Raw genomic sequence first — 26,683 nt, 5'->3', positions numbered from 1 at the left:
CTGCCCAGCCACCGACGATGCGCCAGGCACCTGGTGAAATATTCTATGTGTATTATCTCCATGCCTCCCCAGCATCCGTACATGGGAGGCATGGAGATTAAACCGCTGTTGCAGATGAGGAAGCAAAGGCTCAGAGGGGGAAAGCCAGGGGTTGAGGTCACACAGCAAGCGCGTGGCCGAACTGGGAGTCTAACTCGGGTCTGTATGACCCCGGAGCCCCCAGCCCCGCTCCTGCACATTTTCTACTGACCCTTCTGGGCGCTTCCCTTGGCCTCGGGGGGGGGGGGGGGTTGCACGGAGATGCAGAAGCAGGTGCACATCCGTGCAAGGATGAGCTCGTGGGTGTGTGCGTGCCCGCGTGGCCCGGCCACTCGCACCTCAAACCCCGCGAGTGTGTCTGTGCATGCGTGTGCGGGTGCTCACGGGCACAGACACGCCCCGGGCTGTGCAGACCATCACTCGGTCATTCAGCAAACGCTTCGTGCGGACCCCCGTGTGGCAGGCACTGTGCTGGGAGCCGGCGTGTGCTGAGGACAGACTGGGCCTTGCCAGGCTTCTCGGGCCTTCTGACCGAGTGACCGGGTGACAGTCCCCCACACATCTGGGTATTCAGTCACATGTGCACCTGCTCTGCCACAGCACGAGAGTGGCAAGCCCACGGGGCGTGAATGCATGGCGGGAAACTGAGGCACGCATAAAGCACGCGGACCCCTTCCACACAGGGGGCCGCCGTGGGGTGCAAGTTGCTGCAGCACCCTGAGTGTTCAAGGAGGAAACGGAGAGGCGAGTGACTTGCCCAAGGTCACTCAGCCGTTGCCAAAGCCTGAGATGGACCAAGGAAGGGCAGCCAATGGCTGACAAACAGGGACTCGACCCAGACAGAGACCTGGGCTCCGACGGCCGCTGCACCTACATGGGGCTGGGGGACCAGTCACTCTTGCCCTAAAATCCTAAGCAAGCCTCACTGCCCCTTATGCAAAATGGGGACGGCAGAGAATTTCTTCTTCAAAGGCTTAGGTGGACTAGATGCTTCCATGGTGCTGACCCACAGTGAGCACTTGATCACAGACAGGCAATCCATTAATATTATTACGCTTTCTTATTCAGCTCTCAGGACTCCCCGTCCAGTGCTCTTTGGGCCGTCCCACGGCACCGCCCCCGAAGCTGGACACGCCCACACCTCCTCCTGAGGGGGGTGTCCTGTGGGGCCCCCCCCCAGCCGCCACAGAGAGTGAGACTGAACACACGCGTGTTGAACTCTTGCAACACTTGGCCTGGAAATGGAGGGCTCTCCCCCGAGAACATTCCACCCCTGACGTCAAGAGTCCGTCTTGCTCAATAAGCCAATACCTGTTAAATTATTCAGAGGCGATCATCCACCACGGCTGGGCATTTCAGAGGAGGCGGTGTGGCCCACATGCGGGCACCTGGGCTTGCGAGACGGGAAAGGACGGGTGTGGACGGCAAAGCCGGAGGCCGGAAGGTGGGTGCGAGGTCACGGTCAGGCAATGTGTCCGGACTCTCCTGACAGAAGTCAAAATATGGTGGGAAACAGACACAATCATCTTCCCTCCCTCAATCTTCTCTTGGGGGGGGACAGTCTACTCTGTGCCGACACCCACCTAACATCCTGCCCTGAGGTTTAATGGCAGAGGGACACCCATCCTGGGCTGTGTTGTGGGTCACGTTCAGGTGGGAACACAGGGAAATCCTTCACCACAAGGTTGACGGATGGAAAGCTGTCATCTGAGCATCCGGGAGGGGGATGCCCCCTGGGCCGGAGGGGAACCCCTGTGGTCCAGCCCATGCAGGAGGGGCTGGGAACCCCCCTGCTTGTCAGGAGAGACCCCTCGGCTGCCCTTTGGGAGCAGAGGTCTTCCTGGAAGACAGAGACGCTGTCCTTGCTGAAGGGGGAAATTTCCACCTTGTTTGTAGTCATGGCTCCACATATCGGGAGCCCCAATATATTAACCTGCAGGAAGCACAGCTTTCCTGTAGAATGGCAGACAGGGTCCCAGCCTCACCCCGTACCTCCAAGCCCCTGCTAGAGAGCCAAGAGTATATGAATGCCGCCCCTGCACTGGACACGCCGGGGTTCCCATCCCGGCTCCACACTTGCAGTCCGAATGCCACTCAGGCCCTCGGAGACTCTGTTTTCTCATCTGAGAAATGGGGTACTCAGACTAACTTCATTCGCAAGGCTGTGGCAAGGGATAAAGGAAACCGTGCAAGGGACACGCGAGACACATAGTAAGTGCTCAATAAACACATCTTCTTGGGGCGCCTGGGTGGATCAGTCTGTTGAGCATCCGACTTCAACTGAGGTCATGATCTCGTGGTTCGCGAGCTCGAGCCCCACGTCGGGCTCTGTGATTCTGTGTCGCCCTCTCCCTCTGTTCCTCCCCCACTCTGACTCTCTCTCCCTCTCTCTCTCTCAAACATAAATAAAGATTTAAAAAAAACTGAGGGGCGCCTGGGTGGCTCAGTGGGTTAAGCGTCCAGTTCAGCTCCGGTCATGATCTCGAAGTTCGTGAGTTCCAGCCCCGCATCGGCTCTGTGCTGACAGCTCGGAGCCTGGAGCCTCCTTCAGATTCTGTGTCTCCCTCTCTCTCTGCCCCTCCCCTGCTTGTGTTCTGTCTCTCTCTGCTTCTCAAAAGTAAATAAGCGGTTAAAAAAAAAAAAAAGATAAAAAAATTGCTTATAAAAATAAATAAATAAATAAATAAATAAACGCATCTTCTTCATTATGACAATTTACATGAAGCCTTGGGTTTCTACTAAATTTACCACCATCTCCCGGTGTGACCTTGGGCAAGTTCTTACCCTGCTCGGGGTCTCAGTTTTGCCACTTGAAAAGCCCAAATGACTTCCTGGGGCCCTTGCTGCTTTCTGGTCACAACTTCTGCCTCTCGAACTCTGAGTTTCTCTGCATAAGGATAACCTGAAATATGGCTCCCAAAGGAGACGGGGTCCCCGCTGACCCTCCATGAAGTCCCCCTCCCGCCCTGCCCACAACCACCCCCCGCACCGAAACCGACAGTGCCTACACCCCAGGAAACCGAGGCACAGAGAGGTTAAGCGACCTGCCCAGGGTCACACAGCTGATAAGCGGCCCAGCTGGAATGTGAACCCAGGCTATCTGGGGCTCAACCCCAACCCCCCTCAACCCAGAGACACCACAAATGGTGGAGTATTATGCACACGACGGTCCGGCACCTGGTGACGTTTGGGTGAGCCGAGACTTCCAGGGACACAGACGCTGCCCTTCCTTGGCGGAGGCCCGGGGGTCTGGCCTTGTGGAACCCCTGCTCGGCCCAGGGGAGGCCCGACCACCTCCTTCCAGCCTGTTGGTTTAAAGAAGATATTCAATTATCTCAGCTGCGGCGCTCGCACGTGCTCTGATGAGCTGAGAAGGGAGAAGCAGGAGCCCGCATCACGTCCTGTCGGAGATAATTAGAGGCAACATCACTTTTAAGGAAACAAGCCTGTGGCCAATTGTTCAAGATTGATTAAGTTGGTGGCCCGCACGAGCAAGTGGGAGAGAGGACGGCCGTCGGCCCTGATCACATCGCCTGCGCCTTGCAGGGGTGACCTCCACCCACCAGGGGCCATCGGCTGGGTTGGGAGGCCGGGGCGCATGGCTGGCAAAGCCTGCAGCTGACATCCTCCCTTCCCGGGGGCCTGCAGGCTTTATAACGGGAATTTGGGGGTGGACGCGTGGGAGAGACTGCCTGGTCCCTCGAGGCAGGACAAGGGCAGGGTTCAGGCCTTGCTAGAGGAGGCATTGTTTACTGAGCATCTGCCATGCACCGGGAAGATACAGCCTGAAAGGGTGTTCCGGGCAGCAAGGGCCGTGTGTGCAAAGGCCCTGAGGCAGGGGCAGGGCTGGCAGATGTAACGAGCCACTGGCATTTCTCGAGCGTTGTCTCTGTGCCAGGGCTCGGGCTCCCTCTGACCCGTGAGGGTGACACTGAGACGAATCACAGGTCCTAGATGAAGAGTCTGAAGGTCAGAGAGGTGAAGCCACTTGCCAAGGTCCTGTCGGTGATAAATACGTGACAGGGCTGGGTCCCTTTGCTGGCATGACTGTCCCATGAGCCCAAATCCACCTGCCCCAAACCATAGCTTCCCAGCAGGTCAGACGACCTCGAAAGGCTCTCGGATTCGCTTTGTTCTTGTTCATAATGGGAAACTGAGCCTCGAGGGGGAGGCAAGGCACACACCAGCAGGCTGAGAATCCGGGGACAAACGCATCCTTGTGTCGGACCCCAACGTGCCATGTGAGACACCCACGATGAACAGAGACCACAGTGGGGAGCTGCTAAGGTAGAGCCAACCTGCTGGTTTTCTCTAAGCTAGCGGGCATTGTCCTTTTGTCTGACATCTACCCCCCAGAGCTGTGCCAAAACAGCATTTGCAAACTGTTTTGGGTTCACATACTCTCTGGGATGCCCTTGGAAAACCCATGGTTCCAGTCCCTTGAGTTTGTAAAATGCTGTCTCCCGAACCCCCCTTGGAAAGTCACAGTGCCTCTAAAGGCTCTGATAAGTCCTGCCACAAGGAAATCTGCTTATGTTTCCTTAGCCCCACATCTCCAAAACTCATGTGAGCACTAAATCTTTACAAACATTTCCTGGGAGTGCTTGTGGGAAATATCGGTCTTGTTAGTGAGGAGAAACTAACATGGTCCCCTGATCTTGAACAGAAGAATTGCGAATATATTTTGGAGGGTGAATGAGATAAGCAAGTGATGGAGAAATATTTACAGAACCAAAGGGCTGGGGCGCCTGGGCGGCTCAGTCGGTTAAGCGTCCGACTTCAGCTCGGGTCATGATCTCGCGGTCTGTGAGTTCGAGCCCCGCGTCGGGCTCTGTGCTGACAGCTCAGGGCCTGGAGCCTGCTTCGGATTCTGTGTCTCCTTCTCTCTCTGCCATTCCCCCGCTCTCACTCTGTCTCTCAAAAATTAAAAAATAAATTTAAAAAAAAAGAACCAAAGGGGCTATTGGTGCAGCGAAAAGAAGGCCCAGAGCTTCAAACCCCTGGGAGAGTTCCTCTCTACTTCAGAGAGTGGAGTTAGGGCAAGTAAGTGGACACTCTTGTGGGAAAGGAGTTAGCACTTTTCAGTGGAGACCAGCTGTCCTGGTAAGGAGTGAGTTCCCCATCACCAGAAGTATACAAGTAGACTCTGGAAGACTGCTGCATGAGGACTGCTAAAGAACAGGTTTCCTCTACAACCGTGGAGTTTCCAGGGCGAAGAAACACAACCCAGGCCCAGGCCAGGCTCCATTCTCCACCTCTGTCAAGACTGGGCAGAGAGAAACCAGGCATGTCACATCCATCTGACATTAGGAAAATTCTTATAAATAAAATAGTTCCTATAAAAGCTGTATGAGCTCTCTCCAGTCCATCTCATCTCGACAGTAATAAAACCAAGCCCGTAACTCCAGCGTCGTCTTGCCATCTACAAGAGGAAACGCTTATTTTAAGAAGTATAAAAAGAAAAGTAATTTACAGTCTATTAACATTTTAAAAAGTGTGTTAGCAAGAAGGGGGAATACATTACTGGCTCGATGAGGGGATCCAGAGAGACGAGGAAAGCGGAATCATAGAAATTTCCCTCGGTCTCCATTTTAACCTGGAGAAATGCAGACCCATCCGGAATCTTCCAGCAGCCCCACTCTCCCGAGGAAGACGGTGTGATCGCGACAGGGTGGCCGGGAAGGGTGCAGGGTGGTGGGTGGTGGTAACGAGCAGGACGGGACGTGGGTTCGGGAGTCAGATCTAGGTTCCTGTTCTGGCTTGGGTTCCTGGTTGCTCTGGAAGCTTCCCGACTTCTGGGAGCCTCAGGCAAGGTGTCCACTCCGTGGACAGAATAAATCCCAGGGTCTTCCTGCTTCTTACGCGATATAGAAGTCTTAGCTTCAAGTGAGACTTGGGAGGGTGGCTGGAGGGGTGGGAGGTGATCCCTTGGGGCGCCTTGGTAGGTCCCCCACCTAGCCTCGCCCCCTCGCCGGGTGGATGGGCCCTCGGTGTGTGTTCCCAGAACTGAGCTGGGCCCTGGACGGCAGCTGAGTGGGGTGGGGATAGATTGCAAACTACAAATCAAGGGAAATAGACACGGAAACAATTCCAACAGGACGGACTCCAAGGAAAAACAAGCCATTCCTTGGAGGAAGGCAGCCACGCAGGGCTAGCCAGAGGGAGGAAATGGGGCCTTGGGGGAGATGCCAGGGGGCTGCGGGGGGGTGGCAGACAGGGGGCACCTGGCGAGATGGGCGGTCTCCATGTGGCGGGCCTTCGGGGCTGGGCTCAGCAGGCCTTCACTTGCCGGGACCCGGGACCCCACAAATGAGTCCCTTCTTCTCCCAGAGCAGCACACACGCACACGCACACCTCTTGTACAACACATGCCCTCACAGCCACACACGCATGCTCACGCGCACCGCCGGACCTCGACATCCGTCCTTACAGCCGTGTGCAAACGTGCCACGCCCCATATGTGTTCTCACGTGCGTTTGCACCACTGCCCATTTGTATGTGCGCGAACACGTACGCACGCTTCATGTACACGCCCACAAGTGCACACGTGTGCCGTTCACGGTCACCCACTGGTGCACACGCGCCGCCACACACGGTCCACACACGCAGCTGCCACACCTGCCCACGCACGCACACTCACCAGTACGCTTTGCCCCTCCGGGGGCCGCGCGCACACGTATTCTCCGGGGAGTGTCTGTGGGGCGCAAGTGTGGGGCGTGGGGCTGCTGGACAGACGGCATCTCACCTCTCAGCTGCCTCCCTGCCCCGGCCTGTGTTTGTACAGCTGGTCCCTCTCCCCCAAGTGCGGGGAGGCTGCAGGAAGAACGACGTCGGGGGAGAGGGCAGGCCACTGCCGGCCCTAATCAAGAATTTCACACCCCCAACGGGCCCGGGCTCCTCTGCAGAGCCCCCGCATCCAGCTGGGCAAAGGCCCAAAGCTGGCTTTGTTCGTAGGCTGCTGGGGACTGCAGGGGCCCCCCTCCGGGATGGCCCCCCTCCCAATCCCGAGGGGCTGGGCTCCAACCTCGCCCATGGCCTGAGTCCTGCTTTCCCCCCAGCTGAGTGCCCCTCCAAGGGCCAGCAGGCACCAAAGGGGCCTTTGAGAGCCCTCTGCCCATTGCCCTGTCCCAGACCGTATCAGTGAGGGGAGGGGCTGCAGATCCCCCAACACGCTGGCCACCAGCAGGCTGGGGTTCCCGGTGAGGCGATTTTAAGACTGGAATCTGGAGAGGCTCATTGTCAGAGCTCCATACCAGCCCTGCCCCCCACTTCCCCGGCCCCTCACCGTCAAAACCACCCCCCCCGTCCCCCCACCCCCCCATCTCCAATGCCCTTCCTCTCTCAGCACAGACAGCGGGTCCCCATCACCTTTCAAGACCAATACAGATGCTGCCTCCTCCTCCAGGAAGTCCTCCCTGACTCCCCCTCTGCCTCCCCAGGGTGGAGTGGGCAGCTCTTTCTGTGCCCGCCACCGCCTCCACCCCTGCTGCCCGCCCTTGCTCCGTCTCGCCACTCTGGCACCGGGCTGTCACCTTGTTGCCTTACTTACCTGTGTCCCGGACCGTGAGATGCCAAGGGCGGGGGCCGGGGACTTCCATCCGTGTCGCAGTGTCCCCAAGGTAAGCAGGGGCCCCGGCACGCGGTGGGTGTTTGCGGCAGGAAGGAGGCATCACCCGGCGGACGGGTAGGATGAAGTTCTGTGCTGCTGCCTCACATCCGCGGGCCTTGTGGGATGAATTAGGTCCCCGATCTTAATTCAAGAGTTAAATAATACCACACATCTATTACAAAAAGTTAGGTAAATTTCCCCTTCCCTCCTGTCATTACCCAGAAAGCTGCCAACTTCTAGATTGTAATTATGTACATGAATAATGAAATTAGCATATCTGTCAGCTCACTCCCTGCTCATTACATATCCCAGGAAGATCCATGTGTTCTGATTCCAAATCACCCACCTCTGGAGGCCGGCTGGGCTCCGGGCTCTGGAACGGCTCCTGGGGGAGGGGCCATGCATCTGCAGCCGGGGCTTCCGGGAGCCCCCCAGGGACCCTCCTGACCATCCTTTAACGGCATCTAATGGGTGGGTGGGAACCATCAGTGGTCGGTGCCATGGCAAGGGGGCTGGGGCTGCGGGATGGCGGTTGGAGGCGGAGGACCTGAGTCCCGGGTGCACGCCGTCCCACTGCCGGCCTGTGGACGGGCCTCCCCGGGGCCACTTCTCCCACCTGTGAGGTGGGGGCGGTGGCAACAGACGTCTCCACCAGCGAGGACTGTGGGTGAGCAGGTCCAAGTTCTGGCTTTATGGCTCACCTGCTTGTAGCCTGACCCTCAGTTTCTCCTTCTGTAGAATAGGGATAATAAGGCAAGTGTAGGGGCGCCTGGGCAGCCCAGTCGGTTGAGCGTCCGACTTCAGCTCAGGTCGTGATCTCGCGGTCTGTGGGTTCGAGCCCCGCATCGGGCTCTGGGCTGACAGCTCAGAGCCTGGAGCCTGCTTCTGATTCTGTGTCTCCCTCTCTCTCTGCCCCTCCCCTGCTCACACTTAGTCTCTTTCTCTGTCTCAAAAATAAATAAACATTAAATTTTTTTTTTTTTAAATAAGACAAGTGTAAGGATCCAATGATATTCCATTGTGCCCAGCACATAAGTGCTCAATAAACTAAGTTATGGTGGTTGTCATTGTCGGGATAGGTGTTCCGCCCAGGCCTGAGGCGAGCTCACGCCGTCATGCACGAAATGTGTGTGTCCCCCCAAAACTCACACGATGAAGCCCCACCCCCCAGCGTGATGGAATCAGGAGGTTAGGATTGCTGTCCTTATAAGCATCCGGAGACGGCTTGCTTCCTCTCCTGGCTCTCTGCCACAGGAGGAAACAAGGAATTGGAGGGCTACAACCCAGGGGAGGATTCTCACCAGAACCTGACCGACCGTGCTGGCGCCCCGACCTCAGACTTGCAGCCTCCAGAGCCGTGAGAAATGCGTTTCTGTGGATAAGCCACCCGGTCCGCGGTATCATTACAGCAGCCGGGGCCGGTGAGGACACCCTTCTCGTACAACTCGTCACAAAATGGGACCAGAACGAAAACCAGCAAGTCCCGACCCGGGTCTGCCTAGCCTCTCTACTGGGGGTCCCCAGCTCCTGGGTCTCCCCGGGATTCTGCTGGAATGCCAAGTTCTGGACTCTCCCTGCCCCACCTTGCCCAAGCTGCCCTCCAGGTGGGACCAAAGCCGTAGCTGGGTGGGTGGGTGACACATGGCCCGGTGCCTCTCACTGGGTGTTCCTTCACTTCCTCACTCGTGCTCACCCCCTAGAACCTTTATCCCAGGGCTCCCTGTGGCTAATGTAAGAGGCAATGGAAGCCAGCACGGGCTTGAGAGCAAGAGAGGGCTAGATGCACCATCCGGCTTTGCCAACTGTCCATGCCAGGTGGCTCTGGGGACCTTTGTCCAAACTCCTCTGACCCCACAGAGAAGGACCCAGGGCCCCAGCTGGTGCCACCCTCGTGACACCCTGGTTTTGTCTGACTAGTACTGCGGGGCTGGCTGGCCTCTCCCCAAGCCCACTAGAGCCCTGAATTGGCTGGGCTCATTTGCCCCTGGGGGGACCAAGATGGTCAAGACCTCCTCCTTGGTATTCACCATCTAAAGCTTTGCCACATGAGCTGAGTTTTTTGGGTGTTCTTTTTGTTTTGGGGGGGGGTTTGGTCCATGACTCTGAGCTGGGCCATACTGTTACTCATTTTGCAGATTGGGGATGGAAAGGGCGATCCCGGGGTCATGGCCGGGGGAGAGTCCACGGAAGCATCTTGCTGAGACCCACAAGTCTGGGCCTCAGCGAGAAAAGAGGCTACCCATGAACTTACATTTTTCCCACCTCCTTCCTACCCCCAGTTCTCCATGGCCCCTGCAGGCCACACACCATGTAGGTAGGTGCATGTCGGTAATAATACGGTCATCATAAGAGGAGCCAACAAACTGAACAGCTACTTCGTGCTCGATGCGTTTTGCACATGGCCCCCCATTTAATCCTTGCAACGCACCTAGCACAGGGGCCGGCGCCTAGGAAGAGCCCGATAAACGCCTGCGCGCGTTGGAATGAGTTCCTTAAACAACAAAGAACACAAGCAAAGGTCTTGAGCTCAGCCCCGTGCTGGGAGTCGGACAGACCTGCGGTCACATCCTTGCTCTGCCACGTGTTAACGTTTGGCTTCGGCCAGGTTGCATCCCTCCTGTGAGACTTGAGGCTTCCCATCTGTAAAGTGGGCACGATGGTTTTCTGCCCATCAGGCTGATGTGAGCACGCCACGAAGCTCCGTCTATAAAGTGCTTGGCACAGCGCCCGGGTCAGCCCAGAGCGCAGACACAAGGTTCTTGTTATTGTGTTGTTGTTGTAGAGACTGTTGTTTCCAGCTGTCCGCTCGGCTAGCAATCATGGGTTAGGAAACGAGAGAGCAGAGGTCACACATGCGTGGTCTGGAGGCCTCATCCGACTCCCAGATGTGTTTTGTTTGGCTAACGGAGGGCTTCGTCCATTTTCCTTTTAATTGAATTAGTTGCCAGCATCTAAAGATTGGGAGATTTCACAGAGGTCTGGCCTCTCGCTTGGAACCTCAGAAGTTTGAGCCACATCGGCACCACGTTCACCCAGAGCCAAGGTCAGGCTGGAGCTGAGAAGCATCTCCCTCTTCAGCTGAGGCAGGATGTTCCCAGTCTGCCCCAGTCCCCGCGCCTCCGTAACGCCTCACTCCCGGCCGGTTTTACTCACAGAGGTGGTCAGCCTGCCGCTGGAGGGGCGGGGGGCTGCATTGAAAAGCCCTGCTCTAGATTTTCTGGTCCCCGAGATCCACCGAGGAAGGTCCGAGCCAGTTAACCAGATGGAGTTCGACCAGAAGTTCTTCTCCCAACATCACAGCAGGAGGCCTGGAACGGAGCTCACGCAGCCCCCGAAGCCTCCGTCACCCTCTGGCTGTTGAAAAGCCACCTTCCCACCCATGCCCACTTGAGGCGCCCACAGAGAGCCTCCTGCCCTCCAGGAAGGAGGAGGGGGAGAGCAGGGTAAACAGCTCCCATCTGACCAGTCCGGGCTGGAGCTCCTCGACTCTAATTGGGGACACAGTAATGAGATGATGGCATACTGGACCCGGGTCTCAGCTTTCAGCCCGAGGTCGCACAGACAAACCATCGCATGTGGAAAGTTCTCCTGACATTCCTGAGCCGGGCCGCCTTGCCAAAGAAAACTCAGGCGAGGCTTGTCTTGGCACTGACTCAACCCCCAGCCTCAGCAGGAAAACCAAAAACATTTACACAGCTGGACCCCGACGCCCGCTCCCCTCAAAAGTTTGTCAGGGCTCCGGCGGCCCGACTGACTCGGGGGGCACCTCTGAAGGGGCCTGTGTTCCCGAGCACGGCCAGGCAGGGCCCGGCCAGACAGAAAACACTGCGGCCATCCCCAGGAGGCGCGAGAGAAAGTGCTAGAAAATGAAGGCTAGCAGGGGGCCCAGGGGGCTGGGGGTGGGTCTGTCCGTTGATCACTGCCCCTGACTCCGACCACATCTGCACAGGCCACCCTGGCCAGCCCACCACCCCACCTGTGCACATTGGCCAAGAAAACGGTCCCAAGAGATGGCCAATGGAACGCCAGGCGCCCGGGGCCCCCATGCTGACAGCTTTGAGGGACAACCTCTTCACCACTCTCTCTCGACACTCAATTCCCCTGTCTCTTTTCCTGGCTGCCTTTCCATGGGGTTCTCCGAGGCTCTCCACATCCTCTTCCCTGCAGCCAGGCATCCTCGAGAAGGCCCATCTGGCATCCCGTTCTCGTGACCAAGGATTACGGCGAAGAAGTTCCCAGAGGGTGTGGTTAAAAGCCAGGGGGCCAAACACATCGACGAGCATGCTGCGGGGGGGTGGGGGGGGTGGAGGCTGGGGTCCCCAATTACCCGCAAAGCCCCTCTCGAATCCCTCTGCTTCTGTCCATCCCAGAAGTCCCCACTGCGGTCCAGGCCGGCATCATCTCCTGCCTCGGTGCCCACAGCAGCCTCCACTCTGGCCTCCCGGCCTCCACGCCCGACACCAGGGCCCGTTCTTTGAGACAAAGACAGCACGACCTTTTCTACCGTCTCAATTGCAAAATACAACTCACACACACAGCAAAGGGCAGGAAATACGGGTTTGCACAATTTCAGGAATTGTCGGCCGAACACCTATGTGACCACCAAACGAGTAACAGAAACTCAGAAGTGCCTGCCTGCCCCTCCCCCCCCCCCCCCGGAGATTGCTCCTCTTTCCCGACCTTGGCGATCAGCGTTTCCTTGGTTTTCTCTAGACCTGAAAACAGCGTGGTTTTAGTTTTACCGGCGATAGCATGAATGACGTCATTATGATTTTTGTGTCCGGCTCCTTCCCTTCGACAGTGTATGGTGAGATTCACCCAGGTGGCTGCAGGGCACTGTCGCTTACTCATTTTCACCGCTGCATCCTATTCCATTGCGTGACCATGTCAGTGCTCCTTTGTTTTACTATTGATGCGTTTGGGGTCACTTCCTGTTTGGGGCCACTTAAACACTATAAATAATCTTAACTTCTGGCACCCCCATGCTCCGCACGTGGTGAGTTTTGCAGTCACAGGCAGGTTCTGTGATCAAACACAAGTTCAAGAAAAGCTGCACTACCCAAAACTAAAATTGCTTGCTTTCCTACAGGACTTGTCAGGGCCTTTCATGTTTTAATGCCTCGATGTGCCCTGGGACTCTGCACAGGCACCGCTTCTGTGCCTGGCCCAGATGAGGCAAGGCTGAAGAAACCTGTCTTAGGCAGTAAGTGGGGTGGATGGAAAGGATTGGCCCTAAAACTCTGGTCACGGTTCCTACTGCTTCCTGACTCTCTTAGCTTCTGCGAAACGCAAGTTGATAAACTGTGGCTTCCTAAGAAGCTTCCCCCTCTGACACTATAATATGTACAGTGGTTTTAATCAGCCTAGAAGACTGGTGGGGGGCAGCATTTGACCTGGGTCTTGGGGGGTTATGCATTCCTGGCAGAGGAGCGGGGAAGGAAGGACGGTGTGGCCATATGAGTGGAATCTGGAACGCCTAGGGCTCATTTAGGGGAAGTGAGAACAGCGGGCCCGCTACGGAGGGTTCGTGCAGCAGAATAGAAAAGAAAAGTGTTTATACGAACCAAATCACTTCATTGCCAACCCTGTTCCTACCCCTACCCCACCGTGGGAACCACCAAAGGCAGCCAGAGACCTTATGACCTACAGCACGCATTCTCATTAGAGGTGAACTTTGTTCCTCGGGGGGGGGGGGGGAGGCGGTGAAAAAATCTTACACACATACCTACCGCCCGTAAGTAAATATCTAATATATCTGCAGTATGAAAATTTTGTGGCTGGAGGTGGGAGACAAGCAGGAGGAAATGTCTAAAAGGGCTCCTTAACAGGACAGTAATTTTTAAGAGCCTGAGGGAACCCTGAGCTACAGGTGGCGAATTCAAATGAGCACAGGGGCCAGGCAGGATACTTAGGGAGAGAAGGAGGTGGCGGGTGAGGCAGTAGGGAGGGGTGGGGACTGTGGCAAAGGGAAATGTCCAGACTAAATACAGTACAACCATTTTTGTTTTCCCAGATCATGGCTCAGGCTGCACAAACGCCCTTCGGCAGGTTGGATCAGCCCTGCAATCCACCGGCTTGCAACCTCGGGTTTAAACAAGGAACCTGATCAGGCCCAGCTTCTGGGGCCGATGCAAAGACAGTACTCACTCCAGCTCAATGCCAATTGGCCGCCACTGTGTGAGATCTGCACCCCCAAGCCCCTGCCAACACACACACACACACACACACACACACACACACACACACCCCACTCCAGTGGCTTCTTCAAGCATCCTCCCCCGACAGGATCCAAAGCCTGTTCCACGGTGTGCACACATGCATATTATGGGGATTAATGCTGCATGATGCATAATTAATGATACTGAATAAATATGCAGATTGGCAATCACTGATTGACTGCTATGATCAGATTCCTGAACATGGGCTAATTGATTGGCTGCCTGTAATCACCATATCCCACACCGTTTTCTCCAGCACATGCGCAAACCAATCCTGGCGAGGGGTGGGGGGCGCCCCATGGCCTCGTCAGTCCTGAGAGACACAGACCTTGTGTTGGAAACTTTTCTCGCGGGTCCGTGTAAGGCGCCCTCGGCCCATGGGCCCCGTTTCATCAGTGGGAACCAGCGATGTGCCAGCACGTGAACCAGGTCTTTTGCAAACACCCAGGGAAGTCTTATCATCACCGGTTCGTAGATACACAAAGAACGGCAGAGAGAGGGCATTGGGAGCCAGGATTCCAGACCAATCGCCAGACGCCAGCATCTACGCTTTTCCTTTCCCAACAAGTTCCTGACCCTCCGGAAGCTGATGGTGCAGCGACCTGATGGACACGTTCTGTGCCAGGTGCCTCTTGACTTACCCACGCGCCCCTCAGAACTCCTTGCCCCCCCCCACTCCCCTCTCCGGTCTTTCCATGTGGCTGGAGCGTCCTCACAACACGGTGGCTCCGCTCCCAGAAAGAGAGTTCTGCGGGACCCAGGGGCAAGCTGCTTTATGACCCAGCGTCAAAAGTCCCAAAGTTTTGATTGGTCAGAGCAAGCTGTAAGCCCCGCCCAGAATCAAAAGGAGGCACACGGGTCCCACCTCCTGAGGGCAGGACTGGCAAAGAATCTGCGACCTTCTTAGGGCGCCTCGGTGGCTCAGTCGGTTAAGGGTCTGACTCCCGGTTTCAGCTCAGGTCGTGATCTCACGGTTCGTGAGCTCGAGCCCCGCATCAGGCTCTGCGCTGACAGAACGGACCCGCTTGAGATTCTCTCTTCCTCTATCTCCGCCCCTCCCCTGCTTGCGTTCTCTCTCTTTCTCTCAAAATAAATGAATAAATAAACTTAAAAAAAAAAAGAATTTGCAGCCATCTTTACTCCAGCACATCCACCTACCTGCCCTCTTGAAGACGTTGGTGAAAACAAGAGTGAAGGGCTTTAGCTCCAGGCCCGCCACTGACGATTCTGCAAGTGTGAATTAATCATGTCGTCACCAACCCCCAGCTCTAACCACACAGCCCGGGACTCTAGTCCATTTTATTCCTAGGACATGCCACTATTCCTCCTGCCCCAGGGCCTTTGCACACACAATTTCCTCTGCCTGAGATGCTCTTCCGCCCACCTCCCTTAATCTGGCTAACTCCTCATCATACATTTGCTCTTGCTTGAAGCGTCACCTCCTCCAGGAAGGCCTCCCAGACTGCCAGAGCAGACTGGTTCCTTTGTCAAATGATCTCTCTCCGTTAGCCCAGTGGCTGTCCCTCACTGCCAACACTAGTACCCAACACACACATCTCCTCTGGGAAATGTCCACCGGGAAGCTCCCTGTGGGAGAGCAAAAGGCCTCGGCGAGACTGGGTGAGAGCGGTTTCGTTTCAGCAGGGACAGCTTCTGCTGTAAGCCCCTGTGCGCACTGGGGCTAAATCCGCGAGAGCCGCGACGACCAGACGACCCCCTCGGAGACTCGGTACGTCTCCACCGCCACCAGTCCTGAGCCCAGGGGCCAGGATGCGTTTGAAGAAAAGCCTGGTTCGCCTTGTTCAGGCAGCAAGCGGGCTTGCCCTCCGCGCAGCTCTAGGAGCTCAGAACACGTCCTTACACAGGAACGAGTTCTCCGGACAGCAGTCAGGAGCTCGGGCATGGCCTGCTGGCTGCCAGCTCCCCACCACCACCCCTTGAGGTGGGCACATGGGTAAGCCCGTGTTACAGATGAGGAAACTGAGGCCCAGGTGGGAAAAGTGACCTGCCCAGAGGTACCCGGTTTGTCGGTCGTGGATGGACTGTGGTCTTTGGGGTGTGTGGGGGACAGGGGAGGGGCACTGACCCAGGGTCATCATGGGCTAGGGGAGGGAATAGCAATGACAGGAAATGCAGTGCCCCCCCCCAAATCACAGGACGGCACACGCGCACACACACACACACACACACTCACTCCCTCGCACATATACGCAAACTCTGCACCCAGCCCCACACGCTTACAGGCTCGTCCTTACGCGTCTGATTCACACGCAAACGCACCCACGCGGGCACACTCACGCTCACGTGCTCAGTCACGCGTTCACACGCTCCCTGACACATCCCAGCCCTCAGACACCCTCACATCTGTACACGAGTCTGCATCAGACACACAGCCGCACACTTGCTCACACACGTGTGCTCGCACACACTCGCATCTGCATTCGCCTACCCTCACACGTTCCCACTCACACATTCTGTGGCTTCCGGAAGCATCCTCTGCCTGGGTGGGAAGCCGTACACTGCCCGGCCGCACGGGGCCAGCGCACAAAGCGACGGCCGCAGCCGACAGCACCCTGGACAGAGGGTGGGTGCGCTGACTTACCATCCCCGGCACCAGGGGGTCCCCCTCAGCCCAGCATCCGGGCGATGGGCATGGGCAGAGTGAATCTGCATCCTCCCGGCTCCCTCCCTTGCCTCCTCTGGCCCTCCAGGCAGACAGGACGGACTCCCACACAAGTGCTCAGGCTTTAGAGCCTGCTCCAGCCTGGTCCCACCACCTCCTCAGGCAAGTTCCTCACCTCTGCTTGGCCCCAAAGAACCCACCTCGAGGGGCCGAGTCCGAAGAAGATGATTCATTGAAGGCGCTTGGCATTCGCTTACCGCGAAGCTCTCAATAAACGTCAGCCCTTGGGAGTCGCAGATCGTTGTTATTATTTGCGTTATTATTTTGGAAGATGGCTGCCATTTGGCCACGAGTGTTGCGGAGGGGTGGCAGGAAATTGCTCCTGAAAGCAAGCTTCGGCATCCATAGAAGGTGGGCGGAGAAGAAGCCAGAGTAACCGGAAAACACGGAGGTGGGGCCATTTTAGCCATGACGCCAACAAGCAGCCTTGTGACGCCCCCAGCGACACCTGAGGGCCACCCCATACCAAAGACAGATGACACCAGGCTGGTTCGACTCCTTCCCCTGAGGCCCGGGTCACGTCTCTGCCCTTGTGGCAACAGCTAGAGCTGGGACGCCCCCCAAAATGAGCCTCGCTTGATTCCCGCAGGTGGCCATGCAGAAATAAACAGAAACGCCACCAAGAGCCTCTGTCGCCTCGGACAATTTCCTTGGGTTGTCCTTCAACTATGTAGAATAGAAAAGGGACCAGAAGACACGATGAAAGCAATGTATGATTCGCCATAAATAATAAATCAATAACCGTCGGTGATTCGCCCATCTCTCTTCAACTGGGTTTAAAACAAAAAATTAAATATAGAACAAAAGGAACTATAAAGGAAATACAAGAAGCAGCGGGAGAGAGATTGTCCTGCTGTTTCTTGTCTTAAAAAAAAAAAAACCACCCTCCAAGGGAATCAGTCTTGGCTGAGGGGGAGGGCTGGGTGGCTCTGTGGGGGGTCATCATCCAGGCACGCCGCCTGGCTAAACACTCACCCCCTCCCCAGACCACAGACCACCCAGAGCGAGGCCGGGGGCCATGATGGGCCAGCCCAGCTCTGGGCACGTTGGACTGGACTCCAAGCTCCGCCATGCTACTGGCCACGTGACCTTGGTCCTCGCCGCACCTCCAGGTCCTGCATCCGCAAAAGGAGAGCCAATGTCCATCCTCCAGGGACCATTGGGAGGGTGGAAGATCTACCAGAAGGGTCTCGAACCACGGAGACAGCTCGTGACCTCATCCGGGTCACGCGGCGTCCTGGTCTGAAAATGTGCCGCCATTTTTGTTCACAGCATTTCTTCAGTGGGTTCTAGTGCCTTCTGTGTAGCCTTTCACGGTGCACGTTGGCTCCGGAGTTCACCTGCTGACCCACACCCAGCCCGCCTCACTGTGTTCCTGCCACTGGTATTTTGTTGAACGCCTATCATGTGCGTGCCAGGCGAGCCTCCCTCTGCCCCCTGAGCTCTGACCTTCTCTCTCTCTCTCTCACAAGACGGGAGAGGAAGGCTGGGAAGTGAAGAGAAAGGAGAGGGTGGTTCAGGTGTCCAGCTTTTCCCTCCGCCATCCTGCTGGCCGGGAAACCACCTCTCCTTCTGTGACTCCAGCGACTGTCCTTGGCCAGCAGCCTCAAGTCTCCAGTCCTGGATACCCGGCAGCCCACGGGTTTGCCCACATGCCTGCTGTGCCACCTCCTATCGTTTCCCCCTCCCCCTACCCACGGCCTTGAGCAAGTGACCTCACAGCGCCCTTTCCCTCTGACTCCGGGCTCAGCTACCTGCTTTGGCCATTAGGCTGGCAATACTGTGGCACAAACAGTGGTTTTAAAAGCACTTGTGTGACTGCTTGTCCCCGGTTTTGCACTTCTGCCGAGGCCACGCATGCACGCTCGGGCTAGCCCACTGGAGGACAGGATGTGTGGAACTGAGCCAAACTCCCCAGCCATGCCACAGGAGGCCGGCCCACTCCGGGACATTGAGCGAGCCCAGCCAAGGTCAGCCGAGCCCAGCCCGGAGCAGCCGACCCCCAGCTGCAGTCGGCTGAGCTTTAGGGACTGCTTGTTACGTAGCATTATTGTGGTCGTAGATTACTGATACAATTGCCAACTCCCCAGCCTTGATATGTGCCCACCCTAAACTCACTTTCTTTGTCCCCACACCGTCCACAGAAGCCCCATCTCCCTGAATGCTCCTACCTTCTGCCCAGTAGCCCGTGCCAGAAGTCCGGGCATTACCCTCCACTTTTTCCTGGATAACCTTCCCACTTACAGGTGCTGTGCCATAAACCCCACCCCTAAACACCCCTGGCCTCTGACTCCTCTCTTCTAAATGCCCGGCTCTCATACTCTCCTATTCCATATCCACCCACCTCTGAACTAGTCTCCCCCATCCAGACCCCTCCCTGCCAATTATGTATCCATCCAGCCTCCAGGAAGGACTTTCTAAAAGGGATTCTACCTAAAACCATGCACCAATAGCCAGAAATGCACTCCAGTCTGGCTGGCCTCCCCAGACACAGACTCCTATTTTACTCCCTTAAACATCCTTCCGTCCAGCACACAAAATTACCACACCCTTCTCTGCAAACACCATCGTCTCTCATGACTCTGTGCCTTTGCATATACTCTTCCCACGCCCTCAAATGCTTTTCCCTGCTTCTCTCATGTTGGTAATTTCTATAAATCTCCTTCGTAAGCAATTGCAAGCACCACCTCCAGAAAGTTGCAAGCTGTCACGGGCAGAGGTGCAGCTGCCCGGAGGAGCGCCTCCTTTCTGTGAGTGGGAGACAATTCACCCTCTTCCTGGAACTCAGGGAAAGGTTGGTTTGGGACTTTGACTAGTCTGCTGCAGAAACCATACGGAGGACTGGTTTTAAGTCCTGGCTTGTCCTCTCCTTAGCTGGGACCTTGCCTGTCTGGTTCTCGGCAGTCACTGGAGTTGCTGGCGAAATGTTAAGAGCCGAGGACCCATCCAGCCCCGTAAGGAATACAAGGGTTCATTGGATCCCCTCCTGATCCCACTGTGCAGAGGAGAAAACTGAGGCTTCAGGAGACCAGATGATTTGCCCAAGGCCACACGACTTTGGTGCAGACTGATGTAGAATCAGAGGTGTGCTCCCAAGGGGTCTCCAGAGATCAGACCGGGAGCGGCCCCAGACCCTCCCACTTTTGTCTTCCCTTCCACCCCAGCGGGGTCCCCTGCCCCCAACTCTGTCTTCCCTGACTTGCTCACCTCCTGTTTCAGTCCAGGAGTGCCCCTGACCCTTGTCCTTGGGGCCAGCGTTAGATTACAGACAAAGCTCTACCAGGCAGGGAGGGGAGGCCCCGCCCCCACCCGTGACCTCTGCCGAGGGATGAATGGCGGGCGGGGGGGAGGGGGGGGCGGGGGCAGCATGAGGCAGAGACCAGGCGGCCCAAGGAGGGAGGAGATAAGAACGTAAAAGAACCGGGGTGCTGGGGCCAGAGTCAGGAGCCAGTGACAGACCGTGAGACGGTCCAGTCACAAATGGGAAACTTGCCTGCCCGGCATCCCGCTGAATCTCCGTGGCCAATCCAGGCACGGACCCCACCCTCCAGACTCCTGATCCAGTGCTCCTCTGGGCAGTAAAAACAATCTCCCCTGCCCTCTGTTGGAGTTCCGCCTTTCCCGCAGGTGTGCCTGTGTTCCAGAAGGCACACCTAGACCCAGTTTTCAAGTAGAGAAACTGAGACCCCACACAGAGACCGTGGAATACACCCCCAGCCTCGTGTCTCTGGGTCAGGGGAAGACGCAGATATTCCTGGATCCTGATGTGGTGAGACGGTGGCAGGGGGGAGGGGGGACAGTGACACAGCAGAAAGACACTCACGTTCGCCGGTGCCTCCTATGTGCCAAAATGAGCAAGGCAGGTGTGGGCCTCCCAGTGCAGGGCTCACAGCCAGAGGTGGGAGACTCCACCAGTGGGTCCGTGCACTGGGCCAGGCAGTGACCAGGGGACTCAGGAGCACAGTATTACTTTGTGAGGCACACGGAGGGGCATTGCTCGACCCATTTCACAGATGAGGAAAAGCCGCTCGCGGAGGGGATGGCCACCGGGCCCTGACCTTGAACCCCCTTCTCCACTGTCTCCCTGCCCTCCGCAGCCCCAGGACCACCCTCGACTTGGATTCTTTCGGTCCTGAAGATTGTCCCCGGAGGAGATGGCAGAAGCCTGGCAGGGCCACAGCAGACCACCAGCATCAACCAGGGTCCTCAGGGGGCTTGGAGACGGGGGAGAGGCCTGAATCCCGTGCCCCGGGACGATGGGGGACCCCGGGTACCACGGAGTCTTGGGATGCGCCTGCCCCTCGTGGGGGAGCAGACACACACGCTCACACGTGTGTGCACACCCACTGGCCGTGGACGCGGCCAGTCTGGAGCTGCTGGATGCCAGGACGGCACCCAAGCAAATACAGAAATCCAGATTTCTCACAGGCACTTGCAGCAGGCTCCTGCGGGGCCAGGGACTCCTCTCCTCTCAGGGGCCGTGGAAAAGGCCGGCTCCGCAAATAAAGCGCTTTATTTTGCAAACACAGCGCGTTCTTGCACGGCCACCCCCTTCCACCCACCCCGTTCCTCTCCATCCTCAGCATTCCCTGGGGAAGCCTCCAGACCACGGCCCTGGCACGCTCGTGCTGCACTGAGGACTCTGGGGGCTGGGCAGGGAGGGATCCCGCCCAAGGTCACACAAGCGGGAAGGGGGGTCCGGCCTGCGGATGGAGGCCAGGCCCAGGCGGCTCTGCCACGTCCCGTCAGCCTTCTGGAAAGTGATCTCGGGCTCTTTCCTTCTTTTCTTTCCCCTCGGCCTTATGTATTCTTCTGTCCTTGTTGCTCTGCGTGTTTTTATTTTCTCCCTCAATCCTTCCTCTGCTTGCCCCCTCTCCTGTGTCTCCTCCTGAGACCCCCTCCCCTCTCCCTTGCTCTCCTTTGCATCCCACCCGCCCCAACCCACACTCAGTCTCTCTGACCCCCATCAGCACAGGCCAGGCTGGGTCCCCCAGCCCCAGCTCCGGGGCACAGGCCAAGCCGAGGGACCCAGGCTAGCCGGGAAGCCCCCCTCCCTTGCCACCGGGCCCACCAGGCTGTATCTGCAGCCACGAAGGAGCCCCCACCCCAAATGAAAGAGCAGGCCCCTGATGCAAGCCGGGCTGGGGCTGGGCGGACATGAGCCCTGATTAAAGAATGTGCTTCCCGCGCAAGCCTGGTTTGCATTACCTCCGGCCGGGCCGGCTCCAGGCTGACAGCTGGACACACTTTTCCAGGGTGCGGGGAAGGGAGTTGGACCGTCTGTGTGCACACATGCGTGGGCTCCGTCCCGGACAGCCCCGTAATGGCTTTCGCATGGAGAAGGAAGCAGACTTCTCCAACCTCAAGCACCGATTTTCCTGTCAAGAGATTCTGGATTCAAAAAAAAAAAAAAAAAAAGAAAAAGAAAAAAATTATAATCACAAAGAAAAGGGCTTTGCAGTTTGCACAAAAGGGCCAGGCTGTGTGAAGTCAGATTCTGAAATGGAACCAGAATCCGGAGACAATGAGGCAGGAAGAAAGAGGGGGAGAGGGACCGGGGCGGCTGTCCCCCGGCCCCCGTGGGTGGTGTGGTGGGGGGGCGGGGAGCAGAGGGGCACCCTCTGCCTGAAGGACTGGCTCAGCCCAGCCATCCCTTCAGGGCCACCTTCCACTGCCATCCCTGGGAATTGTCCAACTCCTGCTCCACAGGTGGGAGAGCCCAAGATCCCAGCATTTGGCTCCTGGTCTGAATCCCAGCGCCTTCATGGACCGCTGCCATAGACCCACCCAGGCCCAGCTTCCTCCTCTGTTAAAGGGACCCTGTGCCTCGCTCCTGGGGCCGCCGAGAGAAGTCTCTGAGCTGAGACCACTGCTGGCTTGTTCAGGTTCCTGGGCTGGAGTGAGCTCTTTGTCCTCTGTGGAGAGACTCAAGCCCAAAGGCAGCCAACCCTGGATCCATCCAGGCCCCGGCTCTTGCCTCTGTGCCATGGGCCCTTGGGGCCTCCATTTGCCCGTCTGCAAAATGGGCAGGCGGGACGTCTCAGATCTTCCAAGTTTCCTGATCTGCTGTAGAACCTGTCGGGCAGAAGCGGGGGTTCTCAGGACAGATCCCTGCTGGGTCTCCCTGCTTCTCAGCTATCGCACACATGTCCAGCCTCACATGGAAGGCCTTTTTCTTCACCCGAGGGCCCTGTGTGGGAGATGGCTCTTCCTAGGAAAGTCCTCTCTGACTCCCGGCAGACTAAGGGCCTCAGATTTCACTCGTGCAGCCCTAAACATCGGCTTTATTACCCTGTATGACACCTATTATCTCCATGAAGTCTTTTTCAGTATCTTCTTAGGCCTTCTACACTGTAGCACCCGAGAGATCAGGGACCCCGACCTGTTGATTCCCTACCAGTGCTCACTAGTGGTGTGTCTAATTCTAAGAAATTAAATATAGAAAGCACACTAATTATGTGCCAGGCACTATGGCTACAGCAGTAGATGGATGGATGGTTGGATGGATGGATGGATGGATGGATGGTTGGATGGTTGGATGGATGGTTGGTTGGATGGTTGGATGGATGGATGGATGGTTGGATTGTTGGATGGATGGATGGATGGATGGATGGATGGATGGATGGTTGGATGGTTGGATGGATGGTTGGTTGGATGGTTGGATGGATGGATGGATGGATGGTTGGATGGTTAGATGGATGGATGGATGATTGGATGGATGGATGGATGGATGGATGGATGGATGGTTGGATTGTTGGATGGATGGATAGATGGATAGTTGGATGGTTAGATGGATGGATGGATGATTGGATGGATGGATGGCTGGCTGGCTGGCTGGCTGGATGGATGGATGGATGGTTGGATGGATGGTTGGATGGATGGATGGTTGGATGGATGGATGATTGGATGGTTGGATGGATGGATGGTTGGATGGATGGATGGATGGATGGATAGATGGTTGGATTATTGGATGGATGGATGGATGGATGGATGGATGGATGGATGGTTGGATGGATGGCTGGATGGTTGGATGGATGGTTGGTTGGATGGCTGGATGGATGGTTAGATGGAAGGATGATTGGATGGTTGGATGGATGGATGGTTGGATGGATGGATGGGTGGATGGATGGATGGATGGTTGGATTATTGGATGGATGGATGGTTGGATGGTTGGATGGATGGTTGGATGGATGGATGGATGGATGCATAGATGCATAGAGAGAAACTAAGTACATACTGCCAGGTGTATGCAAGCCCTCCGCATGAATGATCTCATTTGATTTTCTCATTAACCTTAGGAGGCTGGTGCTGTTACTATCCCCATTGTGCCAATGAGGAAGCCGAAGCCCAGAGAGGTCAAATAACTTGCCCAAGGCCACACAGCCATTGTGGTAAAGATGTGATCCAGTCCCAGGCAGTCTGGCTTCAGAATCCATGGCTCAATCTCTCAGCTAGAATGGGGCCAACACCAGGAGATCATGAGGGCAGACATGCCTCCCCACCTTCACTGAACTGTGGGGTTTCTGGGAACAGCGGCCAAGGCTGGCTCATCTATGTTCTTAGAAACAGCCTAAGAAGTGGCTCCAGATCCTCCATGGGGTGGTTTGGGCCCATTTTACAGCTGTGAGGACTTGTGGTTTCACTTTGCTCCAAATCCACCACCCCCCCATTCTTTCTCACCTTACACACACAAGTGGTCATTTACCGGCTGTCTGACCTTGGGCAGGACTCCTCACCGCTCTGAGGCTTGGTTTGTTCATCTGAGCAATGGGAATAATGAAATCTGCCTCCAATTTAATGCCCTCATGTTGCAAACATGCACCCAGGCCAGCTCTGAGCTGGGCACACCCAGGAACTCAAGCCGGAGCACCATTTCAGAGGGCAGCTGGGGCCTCTGAGGGGGAAGGACTCACGCCTCCGGGACCCAGCTGGCTTCTGGCCTGGGTCCAGCCTGGCTGCAGCCGCCAGTCCTCTGGGCTTAATATCCTTGGCGGCAAGGCTGGAATAAGCTGCCTTTCAAGAGGGGAACTTTATTTATACGCCGATGCCAGTCGCGCTCCTGCTATTAGAAATTTCATCGGCTCCTCTGATTTAGGGCTTGCCACAAGCTGCCCATCGCGGCTGCCTCCTGGCCCGGCCTACAGCTCGGCCAGCCTTGTTCCAGCTCACAGCGGCAGAAATGAACATTATTTAATTTCCCGCCAGCGGGCAGTGAGAGCCAGGGCTCCCCCTCCCGCTGGACGACGTATTTATTCAATCCTTTTGGGAAACCGCGTCTGGGGAGGGATCTGCTGGGCAGCTTTAGGGACAGTGATAACCCTTCCCTCCCAGGCCTGAGCAGGAGCCTTCCTGCTCCCTGGGGACCAAGGAGGGCACCCCAAGCTGGGGGTCCGGAGTGATCTGCCGCTCCTTGACGCTCCGGGGTGTCTTGGCTTGGGAGGTGTCCGTGGCGGACCCTGGATAAGCGCTCCAGGGCCAGTTTATCTGGGAGCAGATCCCAGGGAGCACCCACAGGGGACTGAGGAAACTGAGGCCGGAAGGGGATAGCATCCAAGTCAGGCTGCACAAACAAGCAGGTCCCGTTGGGGGCACCTGGGGCTCAGGTGGACAAAGACCTCTGGGAGACCGTGTAGAACATGCATCTCAGGGTCCTGCACCCCAAGGGGTGAGGAAAGTGGAGGAGTTTTACCCCGGCACCCATCTGCCATTGGATGAGGACTCCCCCGCCCCACCACTAGGGGAGGGGCCTTAAGTCCCCAGCACTTCTCCCCTGCTCCGCATCAGACCAAATGTGTGCCTGTGGCCCTCTCGTCCTCTTGCAGGGGGGAGAACACGGGCAGGTGCTGACCCCACGAGGCTGGTCATCCTCCTCGTCACCTGTCAACTCCTCCTCTTTCCTTAAGCCGCTGCTCAAAGGGCGCCTCCTTCAGGAAGCCTTCCCTGGAGCTTCCCAGGAAAGAAACTTCAGCCATCACTATTCTGGCATCCATTACTTCTCTCCTGATAGGCATCATGAGCCAGGATAATCCATGTAATTGTGTCTTTATTGCTCATTGGCCCCCCTGGAATGGAAGCCTCTTGAAGCAGGGGGACGTATCTATCTTGTTTCCAGTAGAGCCTTTGCACAAAGGTGGGGCTCAACAAATGGTTTTGGAGTGGGTACGGGATGCCTGACTTGTGTAATATTCCAGGTCCTGGGTCATTGACCCCACCCAGTATGTGGCACCAGGCTAAGCTGTTCGCATGTGATGACAGATCCATCAACAGTCAGGCCAAACTCTCGAGGAAGGTAATGGCGTGCCCATTTGACAGATGGAAAGATGAATGCACAGAGAAGACACTGCATTAAATGCAGCTACAGGCTTGCACAACACCCACACCTTGCTTCATCCTGCCTGGGGCCCCAAAGAGTAGGTGAAAATGTGTTCTGGACCTCATTTCACAGCTGTGAGAACTGAGGCCCCCTGGGGCACCCCAATGGGGTCCCTGCCCTTGTAGTGCCTGTAATATCGAAAGCGCTAGAAGGTGTCAGCAGAGAAGAGTATCTAAAAGGGCCAGAGCAATCAGGGAGTGCTCCCTGGAAGAGGCGACTTTTTTTTCCTTCTCTTATAAATAGTCAAACAAGAAAGAAAGTAAATCCCTTGAGATTTAAGGAAGCAGGAAATTAAAACTGTTTGATGATCGGGGAGCCTGGGTGGCTCAGTCAGTTAAGCATCCGACTTCGGCTCAGGTCATGATCTGCTGGTCCAGGAGTTCAAGCCCTGCATTGGTCTCTGTGCTGACAGCTTAGAGCCTGGAGCCTGCTTCAGATTCTGTGTCTCCCTCTCTCTCTGCCCCTCCCCCGCTCATATTCTGTCTCTCTCTCTCTTCCTCAAAAATCAATAAACATAAAAAAAATTTTTTAATGTTTGATGACCCATTAGCCTCCACAGTGTGTCCCTTAGAAACTTTTATGTACAAGACACCTCCAAAACAGAAATTTTAATGTGTAGCATAATGTTTTAAACATAATAAATTTTATTTAAAAAAATTTTTTTAAATATTTATTTTTGAGAGAGAGCGCATGAGCATGGGAGGGGCAGAGATAGGGACAGAGGATCTGAAGCTGGGTTCTGCGCTGACAGCAGTGAGCCT

The 26,683-nt window shown here is 56.3% G+C and overlaps 1 protein-coding gene and 1 long non-coding RNA gene across 2 annotated transcripts; one reads left to right on the top strand and one right to left on the bottom strand.

The window, feature by feature from the left end:
• Window positions 1-1,252: 1,252 nt before the first annotated feature.
• LOC109493288 (collagen alpha-1(I) chain-like) lies at window positions 1,253-8,473 on the bottom strand. The gene is made up of 4 exons (XM_045041950.1): window positions 7,995-8,473; window positions 7,589-7,789; window positions 3,217-3,344; window positions 1,253-1,524 (listed from the first exon to the last, which is right to left on the bottom strand). Exons 1-4 carry the CDS (start codon window positions 8,110-8,112, stop codon window positions 1,363-1,365), a joined length of 609 nt encoding a protein of 202 aa, XP_044897885.1. The 5' UTR covers window positions 8,113-8,473; the 3' UTR covers window positions 1,253-1,362.
• Window positions 8,474-19,956: 11,483 nt separating this feature from the next.
• On the top strand, window positions 19,957-21,073 carry LOC123381424. The gene is made up of 2 exons (XR_006588351.1): window positions 19,957-20,318; window positions 20,647-21,073. It is a non-coding gene; the product is annotated as an uncharacterized LOC123381424 (long non-coding RNA).
• The last annotated feature ends 5,610 nt before the right edge of the window (window positions 21,074-26,683 follow it).

This window comes from Felis catus, chromosome D3 (assembly GCF_018350175.1).
Source record: "Felis catus isolate Fca126 chromosome D3, F.catus_Fca126_mat1.0, whole genome shotgun sequence".
Taxonomy (NCBI): Eukaryota; Metazoa; Chordata; class Mammalia; order Carnivora; family Felidae; genus Felis; species Felis catus.
This window is presented reverse-complemented; position numbering and strand designations above follow the sequence as displayed.

What these genes read in the sequence shown, in the direction of transcription:
- LOC109493288 (XM_045041950.1), bottom strand. Translation starts at nt 8,112, where the DNA reads ATGCCGTTAAAGGATGGTCAGGAGGGTCCCTGGGGGGCTCCCGGAAGC. An exon ending in AGCCCAGCCGGCCTCCAGAG is followed by an intron (nt 7,790 to 7,994) that starts GTGGGTGATTTG and finishes TCTTGAATTAAG; the next exon opens with ATCGGGGACCTAATTCATCC. An exon ending in TCTCACGGTCCGGGACACAG is followed by an intron (nt 3,345 to 7,588) that starts GTAAGTAAGGCA and finishes TTAAACCAACAG; the next exon opens with GCTGGAAGGAGGTGGTCGGG.